This window comes from Erythrolamprus reginae, chromosome 1 (genome assembly GCF_031021105.1).
Source record: "Erythrolamprus reginae isolate rEryReg1 chromosome 1, rEryReg1.hap1, whole genome shotgun sequence".
In the NCBI taxonomy this organism is placed as follows: Eukaryota; Metazoa; Chordata; class Lepidosauria; order Squamata; family Dipsadidae; genus Erythrolamprus; species Erythrolamprus reginae.
In genome coordinates this window covers 126,993,905-127,017,685 of record NC_091950.1, presented here as the reverse complement: position 1 = coordinate 127,017,685, position 23,781 = coordinate 126,993,905, and the positions used below count along the sequence as shown (strand labels likewise).

The window sequence follows — 23,781 nt, the reverse complement described above, 5'->3', positions numbered from 1 at the left end:
TTCCCATAGCAGCATCAATTCTTTATTTTTCATGATTAATTTCAGCTTTTCACAAATCATTTTAACTGGGACAACTGAAGTAAAATACAAAGGGACCCCCCCACCCAAGGGTAAGTGGATGCAAGTATCATTTTGTAGTACATAACATGCAACTTCTCTGAAAACAAAAGTAGTAGCAAACTTAAAATTAATGCCTTAAATCTATCCCCATAGTACAGAATAATAGATGCTTAAAAAGTTTTACATCTTGCAACCTATCAAAACCACTGGCATAAACCAAGAGCATGTATACAAGTACATGCTCTTATATAAGGAGTAATTCTTGCAGTTCACAAATTGATCAGTGCTACAGGGTACAGAGATGAGAGGGCAACCCACTATCTCAATCCACTGTAAATTAGTAATATAGTTCTAGTATTCTTGGAGAGGGGCATGGATATAACAGAAGGGTCCCACGTTCCCAATGTCTGCCAATAAAACTGTTTATGCAATTGTAAGCCTCTGGCTCATCATTTCGATACATATTATTACATATAAGCTAAGCAGTTTGCTTGGTCCAAGAATGAATTGTTAATGAGGAAGACATTAAGATAACAAATATAAGGAGTCTGACTCCACAGATTATGCAAAACAAGTTTACTTTTGCTTTAGTAAGTCAAGTACTTAATACATGGCAGGTATATTTTAGGTAAGAGTGATCTGCCTTTTTTTTATCTAAATGTTGTAAGGATTCCCAATATATTTAAAAATATGGGATATTCACTCTTCAATGATTATCTAGTCGCCAAATACAGCGCTAACAGTCGTCAGGAAAGAACTGAAGAAAGCACATTTAAGATTGTTTTGATAAAAAGTATAAAAGTTATTATTTTTGTAAGTGCTTAACACTTACATTACAAATGACTTTCTCACCTCCAAAGGAAGCTAAAAAACAAAAACAAGAACACTCACCCTCCAAAGAAAACATGCAAACAATGGCTGGTGAAAATTCTGCATAAAATTCTGCACTGCCTGCATGTACGTCTCGAAAATATAAAGTATTTCTGTGCATTGTCTGGTTTTATAAGGAAACCATGACAAAAACTTATCCTCTTGCATCTAGGTTCCTTAAGAACTTCAAATAGTTAATCTGTGTAAAATTTTAAACTTAGTTCTAGAAGTACAAACAGAAATTAATAAAATGCTAGGAGACAGCATTAACAGAAATATTAAGTTCTACCCTGTGCCATACATCTGAAAAAATTAGATGAACAACCTTGGAGTTTATTAATAGGTATCTCTTAAAAGTTTTTATTTCTGAAAGCAGCTCTAATGAAAATCAAAAGCAGTTCCTGAGTAACTGCAGTAAACAGTGTCTTTGTGTGTGTGTGTGTGTTTTTGTTTGCCACTTAGATTTTCTGATTTGGTTCCTTTAAACTCCTTTGTTTTCAAGTTTAACCTCTCTTCTTCCCAAAAGGTGCAAGCTCAGTTAGCATCATTTTAAAGAGTCCTTATGATGCTGACATCTCCTGCAATTTCTGTAAGATCTACACAGTTAGTAGTTGTGGCTCCTACAGCTATTGCAAATTTGTCCCCCATTGGAAACACTGTGGTCTTCACGTTTTTTTCAACATACGTCGGGACTGCCATGTATGGAATTTATTGTAGGCTGTCTGGAGCATCTCTTCTATGTGATTTACCAGCTGGAAAAAAATATTGCAAAATATTTTTTTATATACATAAAAAGGTAGAATCGAAGATTTTTCTCCACCAACCTGTGATTTTACTATTTTAGCCATTTTAAAGTCATGTATTTCCATTGCCTAACAATTGCATATAATGGGAAGACACTTTTTTTAAAATAGTAGGAAAGGGAACCATATTTATTATCAATTTATATCAAACATCTTTCTCTTGGGAGACAATTATCAAAATCAACCCCAGCGAATCTACAGAAAGCTACCCAATATAATAGTGGCCAAAATTGTGGAAACCTTTTGGGAGAAGAGTACTTCTGAGGCTTGATGGGGAGTAGTACCGTAAAATTATATAACAATTGAAAGATAATTTAATCAAGAATGTAATGCAGCACAATTATCTGTATTCTATGAAAAGGTATAACCAAATAACCAGGAAAGGTAAATACAACTTAGTTAGGTTGATATCAGGTAGCTTTCCTTCATCTGACTGCAGCCAATGAGCATGAGTGTTTAGAGAGCCAATCAGGTATCATCTTGTTTTGGAAATGAACCAATCAGACAGTAGGATTCAGTTATTGATGTCATGTATTAGAGCTGAGAGGATGGCATTTGTCATGTGTTATGTGACCGCTATCAAGCTGGTTGGATTTTTTTGTGTTCCTTCATTTAGTAAGCTTGTAAAACGTAGTAAAATTAAGGTAATGGCACAAAGAGTTGACTGGTCGCCCAGAAAGCGATGTAAATAGTATTATTAAGAGAACAAGGCTACAGTTATAAAGAAATTAGAAGAAAAATGGGAAACTTAACCAAAGTGGCATTTCTAAGTTTTTGAAGAGGTATCATGAGATTCTTGTCACTACAAAATCACACTGGTAAAGGCAGGAAAAGATACACAACAGCAAGTGATGATAGAAGAATTAAGAGACTGTGCCTATGTGACGGAAGAAAATCATCTGGGTATATAAAAGATGAAATGGCACAATGCAATGTGAAGTTGAATGCAAGGACTGTTTGGTGCAGACTGTAGGAATTTGGTCTAAAATCTAAAATTCCACAAAAAAGTCACTTTTATCTCTCCAACAAAGGTTGAAAAGACTAAACTGGGCTAAAACTTATGTTACCTGGACAGAGGATATTATCATTTTATGGTGCTACTCAAAAAAGAAGTGGTATTATTAGCCATCAAACCTCAAAAATAGTTTCCCCAAAATATTGAACATTGAACGGGTCCAAAGATGGGCTACAAGAATGGTGGAAGGTCTTAAGCATAAAACCTATCAGGAAAGACTTAATGAACTCAATCTGTATAGTCTGGAGGACAGAAGGAAAAGGGGGGGACATGATCGAAACATTTAAATATATTAAAGGGTTAAATAAGGTCCAGGAGGGAAGTGTTTTTAATAGGAAAGTGAACACAAGAACAAGGGGACACAATCTGAAGTTAGTTGGGGGAAAGATCAAAAGCAACATGAGAAAATATTATTTTACTGAAAGAGTAATAGATCCTTGGAACAAACTTCCAGCAGACGTGGTAGATAAATCCACAGTAACTGAATTTAAACATGCCTGGGATAAACATATATCCATTGTAAGATAAAATACAGGAAATAGTATAAGGGCAGACTAGATGGACCATGAGGTCTTTTTCTGCCGTCAGACTTCTATGTTTCTATATTTCCACAATTTTGGCCAGAACTATAGATGGATACCAGTTCTCTATAATTTAATAGATTTTTACAAATGATAATTATCTTATATCAAATTATAATATAATTATAAAAATGTTCCTATGACTCTATAGTGACTCCAGGAACATTTATTCAATTAAAAGCTTCCGAACCTATAAAGTCTCATCAATTTAACCATTTTATTTTCTAATAACTAATAAGATTGGCTGATTTATTTATGAACAAAGCAATTTACAAACTTTAAGGAGGATAAAAGAAAAGAATGGCTTTTTCTTACATTTGTGCTTAAATACTGCTTTCGAATTTTCTCTTGGAATGGGCAGAGTTTTGTAACTTGAAATCTTTCCAAATTACTCTGCATTTTTACAACCTGAAAGAAGATGGAAAATATTAAAACCACATGGTCTCTTTGGGCTTAAATCCCACAATTCCTTCAAAAAGATTATCTATGAATTTGAACTGATACATTTTAGTAACTATCACAGGTATCCAATGAAGACAAAAACTGTGTATTGTTCTGTGCATCAAACATAAATGTTATGGTCTGAAAGTTCCAGGTTGGTAGGTGAATTGTGGTTCAGCCAACTCAAAGCCTGGAAATCTTGAGGGTTCAATGTTTGGCATGAGGCAAATTTGGAGAGGTCTTATAATAGGGAATAGGCGAAGGCTGGCTCACCCTGTTCCCTTCTCCCTTCCCTGCCTGGTATAAGTACGCAGTTCCATTTTTTGCTTTCTGCTCTTTCCTTCTCACATCTGCTTCCCCACCTTCCGTGCTCAGTCAGTTTCCTCACCCCGTTTCCCCACACTTTTCTTTCTCTAACATCGCTTCAATTGCAGTCTCTTTCAGTGATCTTTGTTTTTCCTGCTTACCCTAGAACACCACTGACTGCTTCAGGTCCATATTGGGATGAAACATAACCCATGCATGTAATGTTTTGCCATACCTAATGCTGCATTTGGCATACATTGTATACACAGTCCAGGCTTTGTGCCAATTAAGCTATAACTTCTACAACATATTGAACTCCAATTTCAAAATCTTTGCAATGTAAGCAAGCAACAGCAAGTAGAAAATGTGACCAAAACGCTGGAAAAATTAGTATTAAATTTATCCCAATACAAAGTTTTATTTCAGTGCAGTCATATATATCAATGCCCCTGTGCCCCTATAGGTTTTTAAAAAAATATAATCATTATAAGGAGGCTCTGTGCTTTTAATTAATTGCTCCTACTATGATTCTTCTTACTTTTTCTTCCAGGAATGGGGTATTAACAGGAAAACAGGACCAGAAGTGACGTAGTAACTCTCCCACTGCAACATATAAGTGCTTCAGTTCAGACTGAACATCATTTGGCAACATCTCTACAATTAACATAAAGAAAGAAAGTACATAGTCATAAAAGGTCTCTCATATGTAGTAGCAAGATCTCAAAAAGTTTACTCTGAGGCCAAGAATGCCATTTAAGATCTTCCTTCCAAAGACACTGAGATTCGTTCAGGTCACAAAAAACATTTGATTCAGCAAATGGTTTCCAAGGGAAAGTTACTCTCAAATCTGAGATACATAGCAAGAACTGCGAGACAAAGGAAGGACTTAGCAAAAAACACCACCACACCCATCAGCTAGAGAAGAACTCTCTCTGGGCAGAAAAAAGTGCTGGATTTAAGTCTATACTGTATACATTTTGACTACACGATACTCCACATGAAGAGAAACTAGTCATGGGATGGCTCTGAAATCATTTTGGATATGCTGAAGTAAGTGTGGAAGTTTATATAATAAGGAATGCTTGAAAAATTGAATTTGCTCTCAGGGCTGCAGATTAGAAACTGGAGGAATAGCAAATTGATTTAAAGTCTGTCACCACTTAGAATAAGACTGTATAACGATGCATTTTAATTCTCACTTTATGCTTTCCAACCCAGGAAAAATGTTTAAAGATACTTTAACAGCTTTGGTATTCTGTTTATCACTCTTAAGAGCTACTTTAAAGAAGTTGGAAACAAATTTCAGAAGTGCTGTTCTGCATATTTTCCCAACCTTGCTTGAAGAGACTGATTTATCAACTGTACTGATCTGACCATCTGACTTGATTTTGCAAACTGATTAGTAAAAAATAACCCAAGACACCAAGTTCTTACGATTTATGGCTTGCTGTGTTCCACCCTGCATAAGTGCTCCTCCAGGTGACAGGGCTGTGATAGTACTACTGGCAGCACCACTTGAGAGAACCTGGAAGGATAATTAAAATATTTTTTCCCTCCGTTAGGTTTGTAGTACAACAAAACCAAAAAGGTTGACAATGGTGCTTGAATCATAAGAGCTGGAATAGCTATTATACCAGTAAAGTAACAGAGGTTTTTATACCTACATATGCTAGTTAGAATACCTGATATCTCTTAATTATTGCCAAGTTATTTTTTCAACATAATCAATTAAAACATGGCACAGCTAAAACCCATCAAATTAAAGGCAAAAGTTAATCAGTCTGATATCAGAACCCAGCCTGATGCATTAACCACTAGACCAAGCTGGCTTTCTGTAATGAAATATAAGACTGTTATCAATAAAATATGTGCACTAATGGTGAGTAAATAAGTGATAATAGGTGATACATGTAACCACAGAAATCTCAACAGTAACAGTTCCTCTTGTCTGCAAGCCAAGTACTCTCTGCTTGTTGAAAATAATTTTGAAACAATTCCACATTCCCTCCAGTCGTGTATATAAATAATGTTTCAAGTAATACACTATCTCCCAAAGAATAGGGCATTGAAGAATACCCTACGGATACTAGATACTCTATTTTGAGTGCTTTTCTTTTAAAAGCAGGACCATTTACCCTACCTGAGTTAATTTGGGTACATAGCTTTCCATTTCTTCTTTAATACTACACAAAGAATTAATAATATCATGGCTCGTTGCATATTGCTGTGACTGAATTGGTGTTGGACCATGGTAATACCTGTTGAAAAGAAAAGAGTTTATAATTAACTTTCTGGGAATAAAAACTTAATTTTCAGGTTTTTTTAGATTATTTTAATTCATATTACTTTAGTACCCTAAAAATGGGGCAGATAGTTTTCCACTTCTCAAGATAAATTATGGGAAAATTTGAAGCCTCTTCAACCTCCCTCTCTATTGTACCATGCATCAATGGTTACTGTCTGTCTCAACTCAGACTGCGGAGCAAAACTAAATTGATAATAAAAAAACTTTGATCATAAATCTAACAATGGGTTGCTTAGAACTTGGATTTTCACCTCTTTTCACTAAATTGTTAGAGAAATGTATCTCCTTCCATCTTTATACAGACAATATAGTACAGGTAATCCTCAATGCACAAGAGTTTGTATAGTGACTGTTCGAAATTACAATGGTACTGAAAAAAGTGAGTTTTTCACACTTATGACTATTGCAGCATCTATATGATCATGTGATAAAATTCAGATGCTTGAGAAAGAACTCATATTTATGACTGTCACGGTGTCTCAGGGTCATGTGATTACCTTTTCCGACCTTCTGACAATCAAAGTCAATGGAGAAGTCAGATTCACTTAATAACTGCATTACTAACTTAAGAACTTAACAATTCACTAAATAACTGTGGCAAGAAAGATAATAAAATGGGGGAAATCAAGAGATTGTGAATTCTAATTCCACTTTAAGCTGGCTCAAAATTATGGAAACCTTTTCAGAAGAATCATTGCAATGATCATTGTATGCTGTCTTTAATTTCCATTCTTCTTCTGATACCCAAATAGATAATACACATGAAATTGGCTCCTCCACTGCAAGGTATCAAAGGTTATATCAAACTTTTCTCATGAAAATTACTTGGCTATGAATCCTACTTTTAGTGGGATATATTGCCCATTTTTATATAGGAGGTTTTTTTCCTTATGGGTTTCTTTTTTCTTATGGGTTTCCTCCACTCCAAGGTATCAAAGGTTATATCAATATTTAATGTAACATTATCATAACTCTTTCACAGCCTATTTTATCTGTTAAATTAGAACTATAAATATATTATCTTATTCTTATTTTAAGGGTAGCAATTCTAAGATAAAAATGTTTATCTTGTCAAGTGTTTTCTTTGAGATGCACAAAAACACCAATACACACAACAAATTTTGTAAACATTTTGCTAAAAATAACATAATGGATACAACATACCTATCTGATTTTTTTAGATTTAGTGCAATAGTTTTAATGCTGTTGTTGTGTTCTAAATCTTCATATTCAATAGATTCTTGCAGCTTTGCCTACAAGAGATGACATAATCAGGGCTGTGTAAAACTTAGCATAAGAAACAAGATTTGCATTATTAAAATAATCTGCACATAATTCTTACCTTTTTTACTGGTGGCTGGAAGATATCTGAATCCCTCGAGTTTCCATCCATACAGGTCTCATTATACTGATCATTTTGTGCTTCTCTGAAAACAAAGTATTTACAATTGCTTTGTCTCTGAATACGTGACACGTTTAAATTTGCACAATGAATGAATAAAAACCATTCATTTCTGCATGAAAGCAGAAAACACCTCTAAATGTGTAATGGGAAAATCTGGCTAAGTGATGGATTTGTTTTGTTACAGTAAAAGCTTTTAAAGTTTCATGGAATCCCATTCCAGAATATTCACTGACCCTGGGAAGAAAGTAGTGTGTTTGAAATGCCTCTATGCACATGCAGAACTGAACTATACTCCATGTAAAATATGTTATATTACAGGAGGAGATGGGGAAAAAAACACATTCATGCAGAAGTAAAATGCGTGGCAAGAACTAGAGCTATAAATTATCCTCCAACATTTACTTTAAAACCAACTCCACAGCTCTCTTGGCCAAACATTGCGTTTCCTTTAAACATAACATATTTCACACAATTTGAATTAGTTTTGTATAATACAGTACTTTACATTTCAAAGATCAAACAAAAATGGTTTCCCCCTCAGATTCCTGTTTAGCCAAAGCCATCATTCAATTTATGAATAAGCATCTTATACATACTTAACTTGTATATACAGATGTGCCACATTTCTGTTCCTATCAAAATGTCAAATGAAAATACCAAGAAATCCGGAGTTAAACAATACATGCCTGACAGCACATGACATATTTATCTTAGATATGATTAAGTGGATTTAGATCTACTTGGTGCCTGGATCAGCAAATGTCTGGTCTGATTTGAATTACAAAAGACTGAATGCAAGCCTGTAAGTCATAATTTGATTGCAATGCAATAAAAGTGTTTTAAATATTTTATGCGATATTTCCTACGTGGTAGAATTAATATATGTAGGAGTATTTATTGGAAAAAGATGATGCAGTTACAAAATCATCCAACTGCAAATTAAATTGCTAAAGTTGAGCAATAGTTTTACTTTTATGATTTTCTAAATACTTTCCTAGGTTTAAAATGTTTAAGCTTAGATAAAATTATTTTAATTAAAATATTATTTCAGTTATATTAGCAACACTTATAATTATACGTTTAATTGATTTTGGCCATTCCTTTTCTAGCACAGGATTCATCACTTCTGTTTGTGCTTGCAAATTTTCTCTGGAGAATGTACCTAATCTTCCATATTTGAAGGGTATATATTGAGAGGTGTTTGGAGAAAAGGCAATCAACAGGGATTTTCAAATTATAATTTAAGGTGTGAGCTGTTTTTCCCAATTATATTGTAATAAGTATGCCATAGCTTAAAACTACATTTCATTGCTGCAGTGGTTTCATGACAATGCAAAGGTAAAAAATTCCAAGCCTCCGAGTTCTCATATCTAGATCTGTTCTATATTGAGACTTACGGTTTTCTGAGCCCAGCTGCAAGGACCATGGCACTATGATGATTAAAGCGTTTTATAATAGCTGCGTTGCTACTTTCCTTTATTGATTTTGTAGAGTTGGATGTGGATGGTGCCAACCCACCGTAACCCTGCCACAAATAAATAAACAAACCCTAAAAGACATGTTGACTCATGACGGATGAAGAACTAATTAAAATATGGGCTGTATCAAAACTTAAGAGTTTTCATAGGAATTCATTTTTCTGCCTCTGAATAAAAATCAAGCTGAAACAATTTAAGTCCAACAATGTCAGCAGCACTATGTAAAGGGATGATTATGAAAATAAACCCAGTCCTTTCTATCCAACACCCCTTTCCTATTTATTACAATTAAGCCATTTCCTTAAATGATATGTTGTTGTTGTTGTTATTCAAAATCGCTCAGTGAGAAATTTTTTTGTGAAGCTATCAAAAACTGCATTTTTAAACTAGCAAGATTCCTTTATATTTTGCAATAAAGTGAATGAGAAATGTGAATATCCGTTCTTATAAAAATGAAACATAAGACAATATGTTGTAAGAATAATTGGCTTAATACAAATGTATAACCGATGTATCACCTTTTCTTTAGACCAGCAGTATGTTACAAATTCACCTAATCAGGACCTTCTAACAATCAGTATCTTTAAAAGATCCATGCTTGAATAAGATGGTGTGCCATGCACATTCAGATCAAAATCTAGCATATGTTGGAAAAGCCCACATAATTTTACTGTAAATTCTCCAATAAGCAACGGAGAAGTGAGGGAAGATTCCTACCAAATGCAAATATAATTTGCATCTATTTTTGAGAATCCAAATTGATAAGGAAGGCTATCATTATAAAAAAAGAAAAATATATTTCTCAAGGTTAAATAATTACAGATCTTTTTAAGTATATTTCTGCTCACCCTCAGTATAGAATTTATTTTATATTTTCAAATCTCTTTTACTTACTTCATCCAATGATTTATCTTCCAAGGCAGTTAAATCTAATAAAGGATTTTTCACTCCTTGACAGACCATTGCTTTTAACCCTACAAAAGAATAAACCAAATTTAAGTTGGGTCAGATATATAATGATAAACTATTCCAAAGCGCTAAGAAGCACAGGGCATTACCTTATTCCAACATATATTTTCATCATCAATAATAGTCAGGAAATGGTTCTGTCATAGTATTAATATTCCACGAATAATTTAGTATTATTCCTGGAATACTATTTCATGATTTATGATATAATAATGTAGTTAACATTAAATACTGAGGAGAATCCACTTGTGTATTATTGTGTGGTGGAAATGGTTTTGTTCACCACCCGCTGATTTTCCTTCATGCAAGCTCTCACATGAAACAATTAATTGTGAATAACCAAAAACAGAAGGAGAAGATTCTAATATTCTCCACCCAGATCTGTGAGAAAGTGGAAACAGCAATATGCTATTCTTGCTGTGACAGACTATACTCCATCATACATGCAAACTAGACCAGTGTCTTTTGTAGAGAAGTCTAGTAATTTAATGCATCAGGCTAGAAACCAAATCATTGTAACTTCTAATCTCATCTTAGTGGGTGACTTTGGGTCAATCACTCTCTCAAGTCCAACCAATCTCTCAGGGCTGTTGTAGGAAAAAAAGAACAGGAAGGAACATTGGGTATGTTTGCTATTTTGAATTATTTATGAAATAAAGAAGATGGGTAATAAATATATACATGCATACATTTTAGTGTGTCTCTCCTTTTAGTTTAATTTGTAAGTCAACCAAGTTCATTTTATTACACATAATAGAGTTACGACACTCAAAAATGACTTTATATTCCTGGCTGGTCCATTGTTTCCTTACAGATGTATTAGCACTTTGTGACTCAAAATTATGGTAACCTTTTCTGAAGGAGGTTGTAATTATTGTATGCTTTTTAATTTCCATTATTTTAATACACAAATAGATAAATACACATAAGACAAAAAGAAATCTGGAGAAACATTCTCCCTGCCTATATAAAAATGGGCAGTGAATCCCACTAAAAACAAGATTTACATCTGAGTAATTTTCATTATAAAACCGAACTCTTGGTGACTTTATAGGACTTATTTGCTTCCAAAGTTCACTATAAATACAACAATGCTTGTATACATACCCTTTTCATCCATTTTAGCACATTCTGCAAAAAGGTCCTTTGATCCTGCATTCAATCTATCTCTATGAAAATAGTGAGACTGGAAGAATCGTGTCCAGAATTCTTTTTCTGTCATATTGTGTGGAACATTTTCTGCATATTTCAGTTTTACTATAATAAACAGAGATTAAGACTTAGTAGTTACCATGTAATCCAAACTCATTGTTTATCATTTCAGATAAACAAGTATATCAAATAAAAGAGCATTTGGAATGCGATCAAAAGGATTTTAGCATTGTTCCCTGACACAAATATGGTACTTTATTCCACATTACTAAGTATTTGAGCACTAAAAATCAGTCTCTTCATTTTAAGCAGTAGACAGGTTCTTTTTTCTAACATTTACTACTACCCTCTGCACAAAATGCAAGGTGATATTATCATCACTGTACATATACAATTTATATTTATTAGATTTGTATCACACTCAGACTCGGGGCGGCTCACAACAATAACAAAACAGTGTACAGTGAACAAATCTAATATTTAAAAGAAAATATCTAAAAACCCATTATTTAAAAAACATACAACACAAGCATACCATACACAAAACTATATAAGCCTGGGGGAGATGTCTCAATTCCCCCATGCCTGGCGATATCTTAAGCAATTTACATCATACCAGCAACACTCACTATCTTACACATCCACAGTGCCTGTTGAGGCATATGGTTTGGGTAAGTTGATTCTTGGCGTAAAGATTTCCAGAATTGTTCTCAATGAGGTTGTCTGTGATATTGTGGGAGAAGTAATCAAGCATGGCGAAAAACACCCCATAGCAGACAAGCAATCAATAAACTGTGTTGCCAGGAATTCTTTAAGGATAAAGAATTTCGACCACTGATTCCCTCTTTTAAACTTCAACCATTTATGGTCCTCCTACATTCTGTCTAATAATGGTGCGGCAATACAACTCAAAAAGGCTCCATCAATGTCTTTGAAAGTATTGATCACGATCCTTGTACAGAGTTTGCTCCACAATGAAATAGAAAAAAATTACTCTGGATTAATTCTTGGTCTCCATTTCCACATACACCTGAACACTTGCCAAATGAATGATTCAGCCGATATAAAAGATCAAGTGGAGATATTTTCTTGTAAAAGATAATTCATGGATCACATTACTCATTAGATATGCATTGATCTGTATCTCAAGTGGGAAAATGAGCTTAAGACCAGACAGCTTTTAAAGAATTTGTTGATAAGAGTAGAGTGGGCATACTCATACTTTCAATCAATTTTCTCTTTGAATTCACATCTAATTATTTCAGGTTCAGAAGAATAGTGGAGTATATGTGTATATTACATTACATTATAGAAGTTTACCTGCTGGATAAGTCCTAAATATTGACTCAATGATATCTGAAGTCAAATTATATCTTAGTCCATTGCATCCATCCGTTTGAGGTCTAACATCAGCCTGCAACATAAAAATATCTTCAAAATGGTTTTCCATAACTTTTGTTAGTTTTTGTTAATATTTCAACAAAAAAGGAGAAAAGTACCAATACAAGAAAAATTAAAGTGATATTTAAAAAATAGTTCAACCCAATTTTTAAATAACAGGTAAAATAACAAGCACAAAGAATCATATTGCCCAGTCTTTCCATTGCATTACTGAAGAGTAAATTCAAAAATTAATAATACGTACATTTTGTCAAGTCATTTTGATGCTGATATACAATTGTCTTTCCAAAAATATGTAAATATTTTTGTAATATTCCAACCACAAAGACCCAAAGTTCTTCAAAAACAAATTATGTGTGTTTGGAATATTAATAACACACTATTAAATCTTAACCTTTTCTCGTAAAACCTGGCTCACCATATTAAGAATATTCAATCAATATAGAGAAACTGTAAGACCTGACTGAATCATGTAGATAAATGTGCTTTCAAATCTATTGGAGCAATAGCATAGGAATACAAACAATTTTAAAAATATTTGTTGAGAGTCCAATCATCCGCAATGGATTTGCTTGCGGGTGAATGAGTGATAAATCTTGGGGTGAATCTTGTTGCTATCTTAAGGAGCCCTGGTTTGTCTACTGCCTTCATCGCACTCTGCAGCCTTATTTTTTTGGGGGGTCAGCTTTGGAGTATGTGACATTGTGTTACTTAAGGTGGCAGTTGGTTGGATGGTTTTTAATTATGTATCTCATCCCTTTCAGCTGTTGCTTCCTGCTTCTGGCTTGGTGGGGATGACTGAGACTCTGTTGCGATTTACTTCAATTGCTGTTCAAATTGAATTGTTAGTACAGTGATACCTCGTCTTACAAACGCCTCGTCATACAAACTTTTTGAGATACAAACCCGTGGTTTAAGATTTTTTTGCTTCTTCTTACAAACTATTTTCACCTTACAAACCCACCGCCGCTGCTGGGATACCCCGCCTCCAGACCTTCCGTTGCCAGCGAAGCACCCGTTTTTGTGCTGCTGGGATTTCCCTGAGGCTCCCCTACATGGGAAAGCCCACCTCTGGACTTCCATGTTTTTGTGATGCTCCAGGGGAATCCCAGCAGAAGTCCGGAGATGGGGTTTCCCAGCGAGGGGCGTCTCAGTGAAATCACAGCATCACAAAAACACAGAGGTCTGGGGTTTCGAGGACTTCGGTGTTTTTGTGATGCTGCGATTTCACTGATGCTCCCTTCGCTGGGAAACCCTACTTCCGGACTTCTATTGCCAGCGAAGCGCTCATTTTTGCGATCCTGAGATTCCCCTATGGAGATTCCCCTGCAGCGTTGCAAAAACACAGGAGTCCAGAGGTGGGGTTTCCCATGCATGGGAGCCTCATGGTAATCCCAGCAGCGCAAAAACGGGCGCTTCGGCTGGCAAAAGGGGTGAATTTTGGATTTGCACGCATTAATCACTTTTCCATTGATTCCTATGGGAAACATCGTTTCGTCTTACAAACTTTTCATCTTAAGAACCTCGTCCTGGAACCAATTAAGTTTGTAAGACAAGGTATCACTGTATACATAATTGGATCTGGAATTTTGGTTGTTAATCAAATCATCATGTCACTTGATGTTTTTAAAATCATTTCTAGCATGCAGAAATGGTAGCAAGTGGGCTTTTCTCAATTTATTTTGCTTGTCAGAGGATGATCACAAGATGCTGCAACCACTGCAAATGTGATAGATAGATTAGATTTATTAGATTTGTATGCAGCCCCTCTCCGTGAGCTGGTTTCTCAGATCACAAATTACAATCACATGACTGGTTTGTCAGCTCACAAATTACAAGCACATGACTACAGGATAGTAGAAGTGCAACAATTGTAACTTTGAGGAAGTGTTATCAGTTTTTCACTGCTTCTGGAGTTTCAAACCATCATTAAATGGTTATAAATCAAGGATCACCTGAATTACCTTTTTAAAAATTGTACACAATATTCAGCATTTAAAAAAAAAATCATTTTAGAAATAAACATTCATTCAGCAGGTATTACGCTACATATGTTCTTCCTGTAAAGGTTTTCAAGTATTACTAACAAGTTGATTTAAGATGGAAATCCAATTTTCAACCCATACTTACCAAAAGGTATGAGTTGAATTAAAAATAAAACCAGTGATTGAAGAGATATAGAAATCGGAATTTCTCCTATTATAAACCCAAACAAATCAAATGAACATACCAGAAAAGCAGCAGAAATGCCAACATCTTGCTTGTTAGGTGCTGCAGAATTATCCGAAGCATTCAGATTTAAACGGTTGGCCCAAAATTCCTCAGCACTAATCACCTGACTTACAACAAGGTCTTTATAAAGCTGAAACAAAACAGGATCTTCTTGCAACATTCTGTAAAGAAGATGTTTAAAAGTTATAATTAAGCTTATTAAGCATTCAAGAAGTAGAGTTTATCAAATAAATAATGAAATGGTGATATCTAATATACACTAAGAAAGCTTCTGTTTTACAATGAGATTTTTCCATGCCTTTATTTACTTTGTACACCTGAGCAGTGTTCCTGTCTCATACTAGGATGACTGAAGCAAATTTAGAGAAAGGGGATAATTAAAACTTGGGGCAACTAACTTCCACTGTCAGCTCTAATATGTATATAATGTACTATGGGGGGGAAATGAAGACTTCCATCCAAGTCTCTAAAAATAAAAGCATTTTTATATTACTCAGGATTCCCAGACATGTAGCAAAATCCTAAAGATTTCAGGTAAGAAATACATTTGAATGGGAGAATCAAAACAGGTAATGTGATTATACAACCCATTATAGGCCAAAATTATGTCCAGATTAATTAGTCAGGAAGTCATTAAGTTACAGTTAAAAAGATAAAAGTGTTTTTCTGCTATTCTACAAAAACATGTTGCAATAAATTTAAGTGTGCATGCTACTCTAATTTATTAAAAATTTATTATATTGCTACCAACCAACTAGAAAGTTTATTTTATCAATTCTTCAGAATGATAAATTCTGGAAAAATACTTTTGAGACACAGAAAAATGGGACCTCAAGTGTAGTATTGATACCCTCATACACACTATATTTTATTATGCAATCTCGTTTAGACTTATAAGTGACTGTACAACTTTCAGGTTTTCATTAAGATAGTGAAAAAATATATTCCATCTCTAACAAAAGAAAAGATACACAAACTTCCAATAGCATAAAATGTAGATCCAAATCAGTATTTATTGCTACTGCTTAATGTTAACAGATTATCCCAAATAGTTTATTTTTAATTGAAGGCTCTTACCGGTTTTTTTCCTCTAGTTCCTTATTGGCTTTCCTCTTGAACTTTGGTAGCAGCTGCTGAAGAAGATCTTTAACTGCATCACGTTCTTTTACTGCTGTACTTTCATTAGAAAAATGGAAGTTAGTCGTATCTCCTGCATGCAATACCAACTGAAGCTGAATCTTAGCTTTTCCTTCAGGACTGATTTTCTGACCTATATTAAAGAGAACATGTATTACGTAACATCAAACGGTTTATTAATCTGCCTTAAAGAAACCAGTGTACAGATCTACAGATTTCTACGAAACTCCTACTCTTTAAAGAGCAGCATATCAATCATTTTTAAATGCATGTACACATTAGGCTGGTACTTAGTACATGGTATTAAGTTACAGCCTTTCTCTAGAATATATAGCATTTTCCTAACCAAAGGTGAGTAGCTTATAGGTCGCAAAGTCCCAAAATTCTGTATATTTATTTGATTTTGATCCCACCTTTATTTTTTGTGGTCATTAGATCGCCTAGAAAATGGCACTGCTTCTGGGATAAACAAGTCATACATATATTGAACAATGGCACCATTCATTTATGTATCATTATGCCATTGCTCTATCCACTAGTGCTCAACTATCTTGAAATTGTAACTTTCAGCAGTACAGCTCCCAGATTTCTTCTACAGCTCTAATGACTTGATGAGTTCTTTAGGTAGTCATCCAATTGCAAAGCAAAAAGGGATTCATTTTTTTTTTGCTATAGAAAAATTATAAACAGCAATAAAAAAAAATCAAAATTGAACCTTAAAAAACACTAATCAAAAAATAGTATATGCCATTGACATAATAACAAATAATACTGAATTGCAAAAATAACCCTGTGTAATGAACATTGAATATTTTTACAAAGGATGTCCTGGAGAATTAACCAAATCAACAAAACTGTATACATTTTTAATTTAATAATTTAAAAGAGCAAGTGTATATTTATCACTTCTCTTCATTTCTTAAAATACCAGTACAAATGGGTTGACGTTGTTTTATGGCAATATATGATCCAGAAAGCTTATTATGTACACTGGGATCCCCAATCCTCAGGCTGGGGTTCCCTACTGGGCTGTGGGCTGTTTAGAACTGGACTGTGGGTGAGGGTGAGGACGTGTGAAACTCCATTTGTGTGAATAGTGGATGCTTCTGCGGACAAATTCCAATTCCATACCACTATCATGGAACCATCCCCCTGCCCCCCGTGCCGGGCCGCCAAGCCAGAAAGGTTGGAGACTGTTGATGTATACCTTCTTGAACCATAGAATGAAAGACAGCATATAAATCTTACTAAATTTAGCAAGCGAGCGATTATGAATACTGCCTCTGAAGGACTATGTCAACTGTCCTTCCTTGGTTGTGGGAGGAGAGAAATTAACCCCCACAAAACAGATTCACAATTTGGGTGTCCTCCTAGATTCACAGCTAAGACTAGATCAACCCCTGATATCTGTAGCTAGGAGGACCTTTGCACAGGTTCGACTAGTGCACCAATTGCGATTCTACTTGGATTAAGAGGCTCTTCTCACGGTCACTCATGCCCTTATTACCTCATGGCTGGACTACTGCAATGCGCTCTATATGGGGTTACTGCTGAAGAGAGTTGGGAGACTACAACTGGTCAAGAATGCACTACGTGAGCTGTTGTGGGTGCCCCTAGGTACACCCACACTACACCCATTCTTTGTGAGCTGCACTGGCTTCAAGATGTTGGTTATTACCTTTAAAGCCCCAAATGGCTCAGGGCCAGAGTATCTTCAGACTATCACATACTTCCCAGTAACTGGTAAGAGCCCACAGTGTTGGGCTCCTTTGGGTCCTGTCAGCTAAACAATGTCGGCTGGCGGGTCCACAGGGGAGGGAATTCTCTGTGGTTGCCCTGACTCTCTGAAACCAGCTACCCCCTGAAACCTGCACCACCCCAACCTTACTGGCCTTCCAGAAAGCCCTAAAGATCCGGCTTTTCTGACAGGCCTGGGATCACTGACCTTGGGGGGGATGATTGGTGAGATCAGCCCATGAATGTATGGATGATTGTAATTATTTTAATATTGAAATGGGTTTTTTTTTTTATATTGATCTACACCTGTTTATTTTTTGTGAGTTGCCTGAGTCCCTAGGCAGTTGGCTGGCATAGAAATTTAAACAAACAAACAAATAGCACAATAAGACCAAAAAAATAAAAAACACCAAAGGTTTTTCACTTACATTTTATATCTGCATACATATGGCTGATAGTGAACCGGTCTTTGCCCTCAGGTGCCCAAGCTATTCTTTCAGCCATGAGATAAAGAGCACCGTCCTGTTTCTTTTGACGTACTTTCTTCACTATTAATAACACTTCTTCAGATGATGTTGCCATGATTACTCTAGGATATTGAATTAAAAAGAATATTTGATTTTCATAGCTAGGTATTTAAATTTATACTGTGATTTATACTACTGGGTGCATATAATTAAAACAGGGTTGAAATGCTCCCAGTTCGCTCATGCCTGTGGGTTGTCAGAGAGCCAGTCCCAAAGGGAGCATGAGGCTCTGCCCACCCACCAGGACGCTGCCATCTGGATTCTTTACCCTCTGCGCATGCAGAAAGCGTTCTGTGCATGTGAAGAGGGAAAAGAACCCAAATGGCAGCATCAGGGTGGATGGGCAGAGCCTCGTGCTCTCTTTGCGACTGGCTCTCAGGTGACCCACAAGCATGAGTGAACCAGAAGCATTTCACCTCTGCATTAAAAAATTATGACTAGAATAAATATTCTGTTTCCATAATTGGAGATATTTTAATAAATAAAATTAACAAATCACACTAAGTAGTAAGGTTTGTTTGCTTTTGGCTTATGATGGTTAAAAGAAGGCATGACTTAGTATTAGGTGTAAATCTAGCTACCAATACCAGAAACCACTAATAGCAATATTTTATATTTAATTTGATTTGTATGACTTTGTAAATATTTGGATTGCACAGGATTTCATAAGAATGTTTAAAATACCAAAGCATAGTTTACTGAGCCTTTCTATTGGATATATACAATTATTACAGGAGTTCCAATTTTCTCTTAATTTTAGATATCTATTATTCTGACACTGTGTTGTTAGAGGATTTAAGAGAAAAGATACTGCATCTATTGTGATGAAAGTGCTGATGTCAAGTACTGCATTTGCACAAATGCTGAAAATATTATATTTAGAATAAAGATAAAGGCATAGATCCCCCTGCTTTCCCCCTACAAGTTTTCAAATATTTTTAAAGGAAATCATAATTTCCTCCATATTAAGTGCTTCCTTTCATACAAGAGATAATATTCTCTTTCCATGTGCAGTTGATTCTCAAAATCTGTTCTCAAAAGTATATTTCAGAGCAGAACACAATGGGGGCACATGGAAATAGTAATCACAAGGACAGCATGAAATGTGTATGCCTTTGGGTATTATTAACTTAACATATTGGACTATATCCAACAAACACATGGGTCACTTAAGACAATGTAAGTGCCATTCTTGCAACAGATTATCATTAGATTTAAATTAAACCAAAGGAATGTCCTTTCGGTACCTACCTTACTTTTTAAATACACACGCCTATAACATTTAAAAGATATTATTACTATAATTAAGACAAAGTCTATCTAATATATACTGTAATTGTTTCATAAATAAACATTGTCCTAAACATAATATAGGCCCAAACATTTCTAAACATAGGCATTATTTCTTTGCTACCACATAGAATGTTCTAAAACCTTTCTCTGATAAATGAAAATATATAGAGAAAACACCTCCCAATAATTTCATTGCTAATAATTCACCTAGAAGTTAGATTAGATGAATACATATTTCTGTAACAAATGCAATGGTCCTTCCCCACTTTAAGCCCTACTCACAATATTCCATACAAGGCCATCAACTACTTGGAGCACACTTTGGTTTAGGAAAACCAAATCCATTGAATTTTACAATTGGCTTGTAAATATATTTGGCTGTAAAAGCAGAATACACACAGAAGAAAACACAGAGCTAAATGTTCCTTCCCCTTCATCATTCCAGGGTTCTCAAAACAAAAACAGAACACATACACAAAACCCAGCACCTGGCTCTTGTGGGAAGGAAAGAACACACAAAATTGGATGGCACATTTTATATGAACTTCAATGAATATACTCAGATGAATTTCATTAGCCTTTTGAAAAACAGATCAGTAACTTCCAGTAACTTACATGTAAAGAACTAGCTTGCAAATCACAGATTAAAATCTGTCTGGACAAACTGAATTAAAGAGAATTTATAAAGCAATTTTTGAAACTGGTACTTACATGTTAAATTCTAATTACTATAGTATATGCAATGAAATCTACCCATGAAGAACAGTAATTCCACTTATTTACAAGAAACTGATTTTTAGTGTGGAACAAGGACATACCATATTTTCCGGAGTATAAGATGCACCAAGATTTCAAAGAGGAAAACAAGAAAAAAAAGTTTATAGCCTCCCTGGCACCCAGAGGTTCTCTGCAGGCCTCTCAAATCCTCTGTGCATCATTTTTCTGAAAAACAGGCTCATTTTTGACCTCCTGAACCTCCACATCCAGTTTTTGCCCTCCCCAGCGCCCAAGAGCACTCTGCACACCTCCCAAAACCTCTGCATGTCCAGTTTTTAGGGGAAATGGACCCATTTTTTTTGTAAAAATGGGACATGCAAGGCAGGGTTTGGGAGGCCAAAAATGGCTGTATTCAGTGTATAAAATGCACTGACATTTCCACCCTCTCTTAGGGAGGAAAAAACTGTCTTATACTCTGATAAGTATGGTTAATTAATTTCTTACTCCATGCTCCCTCAAATTCTACTAAGTAATTCTCAACATCTTGAACTAGAACCCTCTTTTTCAGGGTAAAACTTCAACTTTAGGTTCTACAAAAAGTTACTGGGGATTTTAAAGGACAAAGCAACAAAGCAACAAAAAATACAGTTTTGAGTACTTCATGCCCCATATATTATATTTCACAGCTATTTAATATCAGGGCACAATTTTCTCAAAGGAGACTCCAATGTCAGAAAAATACATGTTCTTGCTGTCACTATCATGTGAGAATAATCTCTTCATGCACACACAGTCGAAACAATTTATGCTTACCTTCTAAAATGGACATATCTATCTATCTATGTTGTTTTAAATATATTTATTCAAGACTATTTTAAATATTCAGGCAAAGCATTCTTCCAGTACTGATTTACAACAGTATATCCTGAGTCAGAATGGTAGAATTCTGGATGTCACTAAAGTATGCAGAGTTGTATTTTCTTTCTAATACCAGGTGAAGAAACATTTATCCAAATAAGGGGCTAATACAGGTGTAATGTTTCAAACATCTTTATAACTGCTTTTACTCTCTATGTTGTTGTATAATTTCTATCAAATATTTCGCTGTTTAAACTTTACTATAACTTGCTTTGTGATTTTAACTTGGAAGAGGCATTTTAAGTGGAAGTGGCATTTAAAGATAACTTTAAGAAAATGAAGAATATATAACTTCTAACTAATTGTAATATTAAGATATTCATTTATGGATCAATATTAATTACACAATCAGAAAATTTGCAAAGATGAATTAATGCAATTCATCAAGGAGCAAAAATTACATTTTTTACATCAAACAGAAAAAACCCCGAATGTTCTATTATCTCCATGTCATATATCCAAGAAAATTGCTTCTCAGCCTAATAACACATCCTATTTACGTTGTGGCATTTTTCTTCTCTAGTAATCTTCTACTCAAATTTCCTACACTAAACAAAAGTTGGAGATCCTTAACTGTCCTGAATGAAAACATCCTGTAATACAGCAACCAAACATTTTTAAATCAAGTATAGATGGATTTCTCATTTTTAAAGAATGTATTACTAGCAAGGACAGTCAGTGCTCCAAGTTCATAAAGTGAATCCAGTTTATAAAGCAATAGTTATAAACAGAATTAGCATGATTGTTTGTTTACATTTTTCTCCATGGCGCAAACCCTGTTATTATCTAATTCTCAATTCATTTTATGTCAGTGAACCTGTAAAAAAAAAAAAATCATCCCAAACCCTACTCTCATTTCTTACTTCCCTCTAGCAAAATTATTCCTAAGCAAATTCTTTCCTTGCTCTTAGAGAAGCAATCCCGGAGAATAAGACTTGATAATTCCTCTTGTTTATGCACAATTATGGAAAAAGGAAGAGACACCGAAAGAGGCGATAATTAAAAAAATTATGGATTGCGCAGAAATGGATATGCTTACTATGAAATTGCATGGGAAAGAGGGCTTGGATTATTATAAAATATGGAAAAAGTTTTGTAATGGGTTAAAAGAAATGACAAATGAATTATACAGAGATATAGATTAGTAGTGTAAAGAATGTACAGTCATTACGTTAACAAAGTAATGTACAAGTGTATGTACTGTATATCTAACATCAACATATTAACTTCTGGCAGAAATGGGGTTATAAATATCTCAAATGTTTGTTTGCTGTATGCCTGCCTTGGTTATGTGTGTAATCCTTGTTAGTTGTATATGGTTTGCTGCCATGCCCTTTGTTAAAAGGGCATTAAAATAAACGTTTATTATTATTATTATTTAAAAATAATAAAAATAATAATTTAAAAAAGACTTTATTATACCTCAAGATAAAGAAAGGGAATCCAAGAAAAAGAAAAGGAATAAAAACTTGTATTTCATAAAGACCTCATTTCCCATTAAAGGAGAGGAAAAAATGTACTCCGCGAGGTAATGAAAATGAAAATATCTCCTAGGAGTAGCTTGGATTTGAAAAACACGCTCCCTCAACCGCATCTGCCACCTGCCCGTAAGGGTCACAATGCCCGACCTCGCAAAAAAGAAGAGCCAGGAAGGAAGAGTAACTCTTTAACCCGAAAGGCCAACTTGCTCCACTGCCCCCAAACTTCGACATTTAAGGCTGGGGAAAAGCCTCAAACCCGAACCGTTGAAACAAGTCCTATCCACTTACCGTTAAGGGCGGCTATATATCGTGTTTGTGCTCTCGCCGGCCCCTCCACCCCCACCACCGGCTCCTCCTTTTTTGCTCGTCCTACGGAACCTCCCCCCACCGAGCTTTAAAACAAGAAAAGAAAGGCGGTCCTAAGCCTCCACGCCGTTCCCTTCACGGCTGGGAAAACACCTCAGCGGCCAGCGCCGCCGCCTCCACCCCCGGGGCCATGGAGCGGCCAGGAGCACAGCGAAGGAACCGGAAGCCGCGCGGTCGCTCACGCACGGGCAGACCGGAAGGCTACGTCACGTGATGGGCAGACGCCGCCATGACACTCACCATCTCACGTGACAGCAGCACCTGTCGCTCCCCAGGCCTCTTTTCTGGTCACGTAACGGTCTCTTCGCGTCTTCGCCGCCATGACAGCCTTCCGGAAAAAAACAAAACACCCCCAAACCAAAACAAACAAACAAACAAATAAACACGGGTTGGGGCGGGTGACCATAGAGTCGACGCCGCGGCCGCTCCCGCCTCCTTCCTTACGAGCCTTTTTTTTTTTTGGAGTCCCGTCAAACCTCGCCTTGCTTTTCTTTCCCAAACCTCTTCCTTCCTCGCGTTACGTCGGATGGATGGATGGACGGATCCGTTCTCGGTTGCCGGCGCCTCACTGAGAAGGGGGGGAGGGG

At 35.6% G+C, this 23,781-nt stretch overlaps 1 protein-coding gene across 2 annotated transcripts; it reads right to left on the bottom strand.

The window, feature by feature from the left end:
• Positions 1 to 23,779, bottom strand: GTF2H1 (general transcription factor IIH subunit 1). 2 transcript variants are annotated; one of them, XM_070764452.1, is made up of 15 exons: positions 23,435 to 23,779; positions 18,321 to 18,481; positions 16,096 to 16,288; positions 15,017 to 15,179; positions 12,706 to 12,799; positions 11,341 to 11,490; positions 10,159 to 10,238; positions 9,184 to 9,311; positions 7,724 to 7,808; positions 7,546 to 7,634; positions 6,217 to 6,334; positions 5,511 to 5,601; positions 4,615 to 4,730; positions 3,645 to 3,737; positions 1 to 1,682 (listed from the first exon to the last, which is right to left on the bottom strand). In XM_070764452.1, the coding sequence occupies exons 2-15, from the start codon at positions 18,472 to 18,474 to the stop codon at positions 1,596 to 1,598; spliced, it is 1,641 nt and encodes a 546-aa protein (XP_070620553.1). In that variant the 5' UTR covers positions 18,475 to 18,481; positions 23,435 to 23,779; the 3' UTR covers positions 1 to 1,595. The 2 variants fall into 2 exon arrangements, with proteins under 2 accessions (XP_070620553.1, XP_070620544.1); XM_070764443.1 differs by having other exon boundaries at positions 23,117 to 23,447.
• Between the last annotated feature and the right edge of the window lie 2 nt (positions 23,780 to 23,781).

Excerpts from the sequence above, each read along its gene's own strand:
- GTF2H1 (XM_070764452.1), bottom strand. The coding sequence starts at position 18,474 with ATGGCAACATCATCTGAAGAAGTGTTATTAATAGTGAAGAAAGTACGT. Across the intron at positions 5,602-6,216 it reads ATGTACCCAAATTAACTCAG|GTTCTCTCAAGTGGTGCTGC; the intron begins GTAGGGTAAATG and ends TTATCCTTCCAG. Across the intron at positions 3,738-4,614 it reads CCCCATTCCTGGAAGAAAAA|GTTGTAAAAATGCAGAGTAA; the intron begins GTAAGAAGAATC and ends ATCTTCTTTCAG.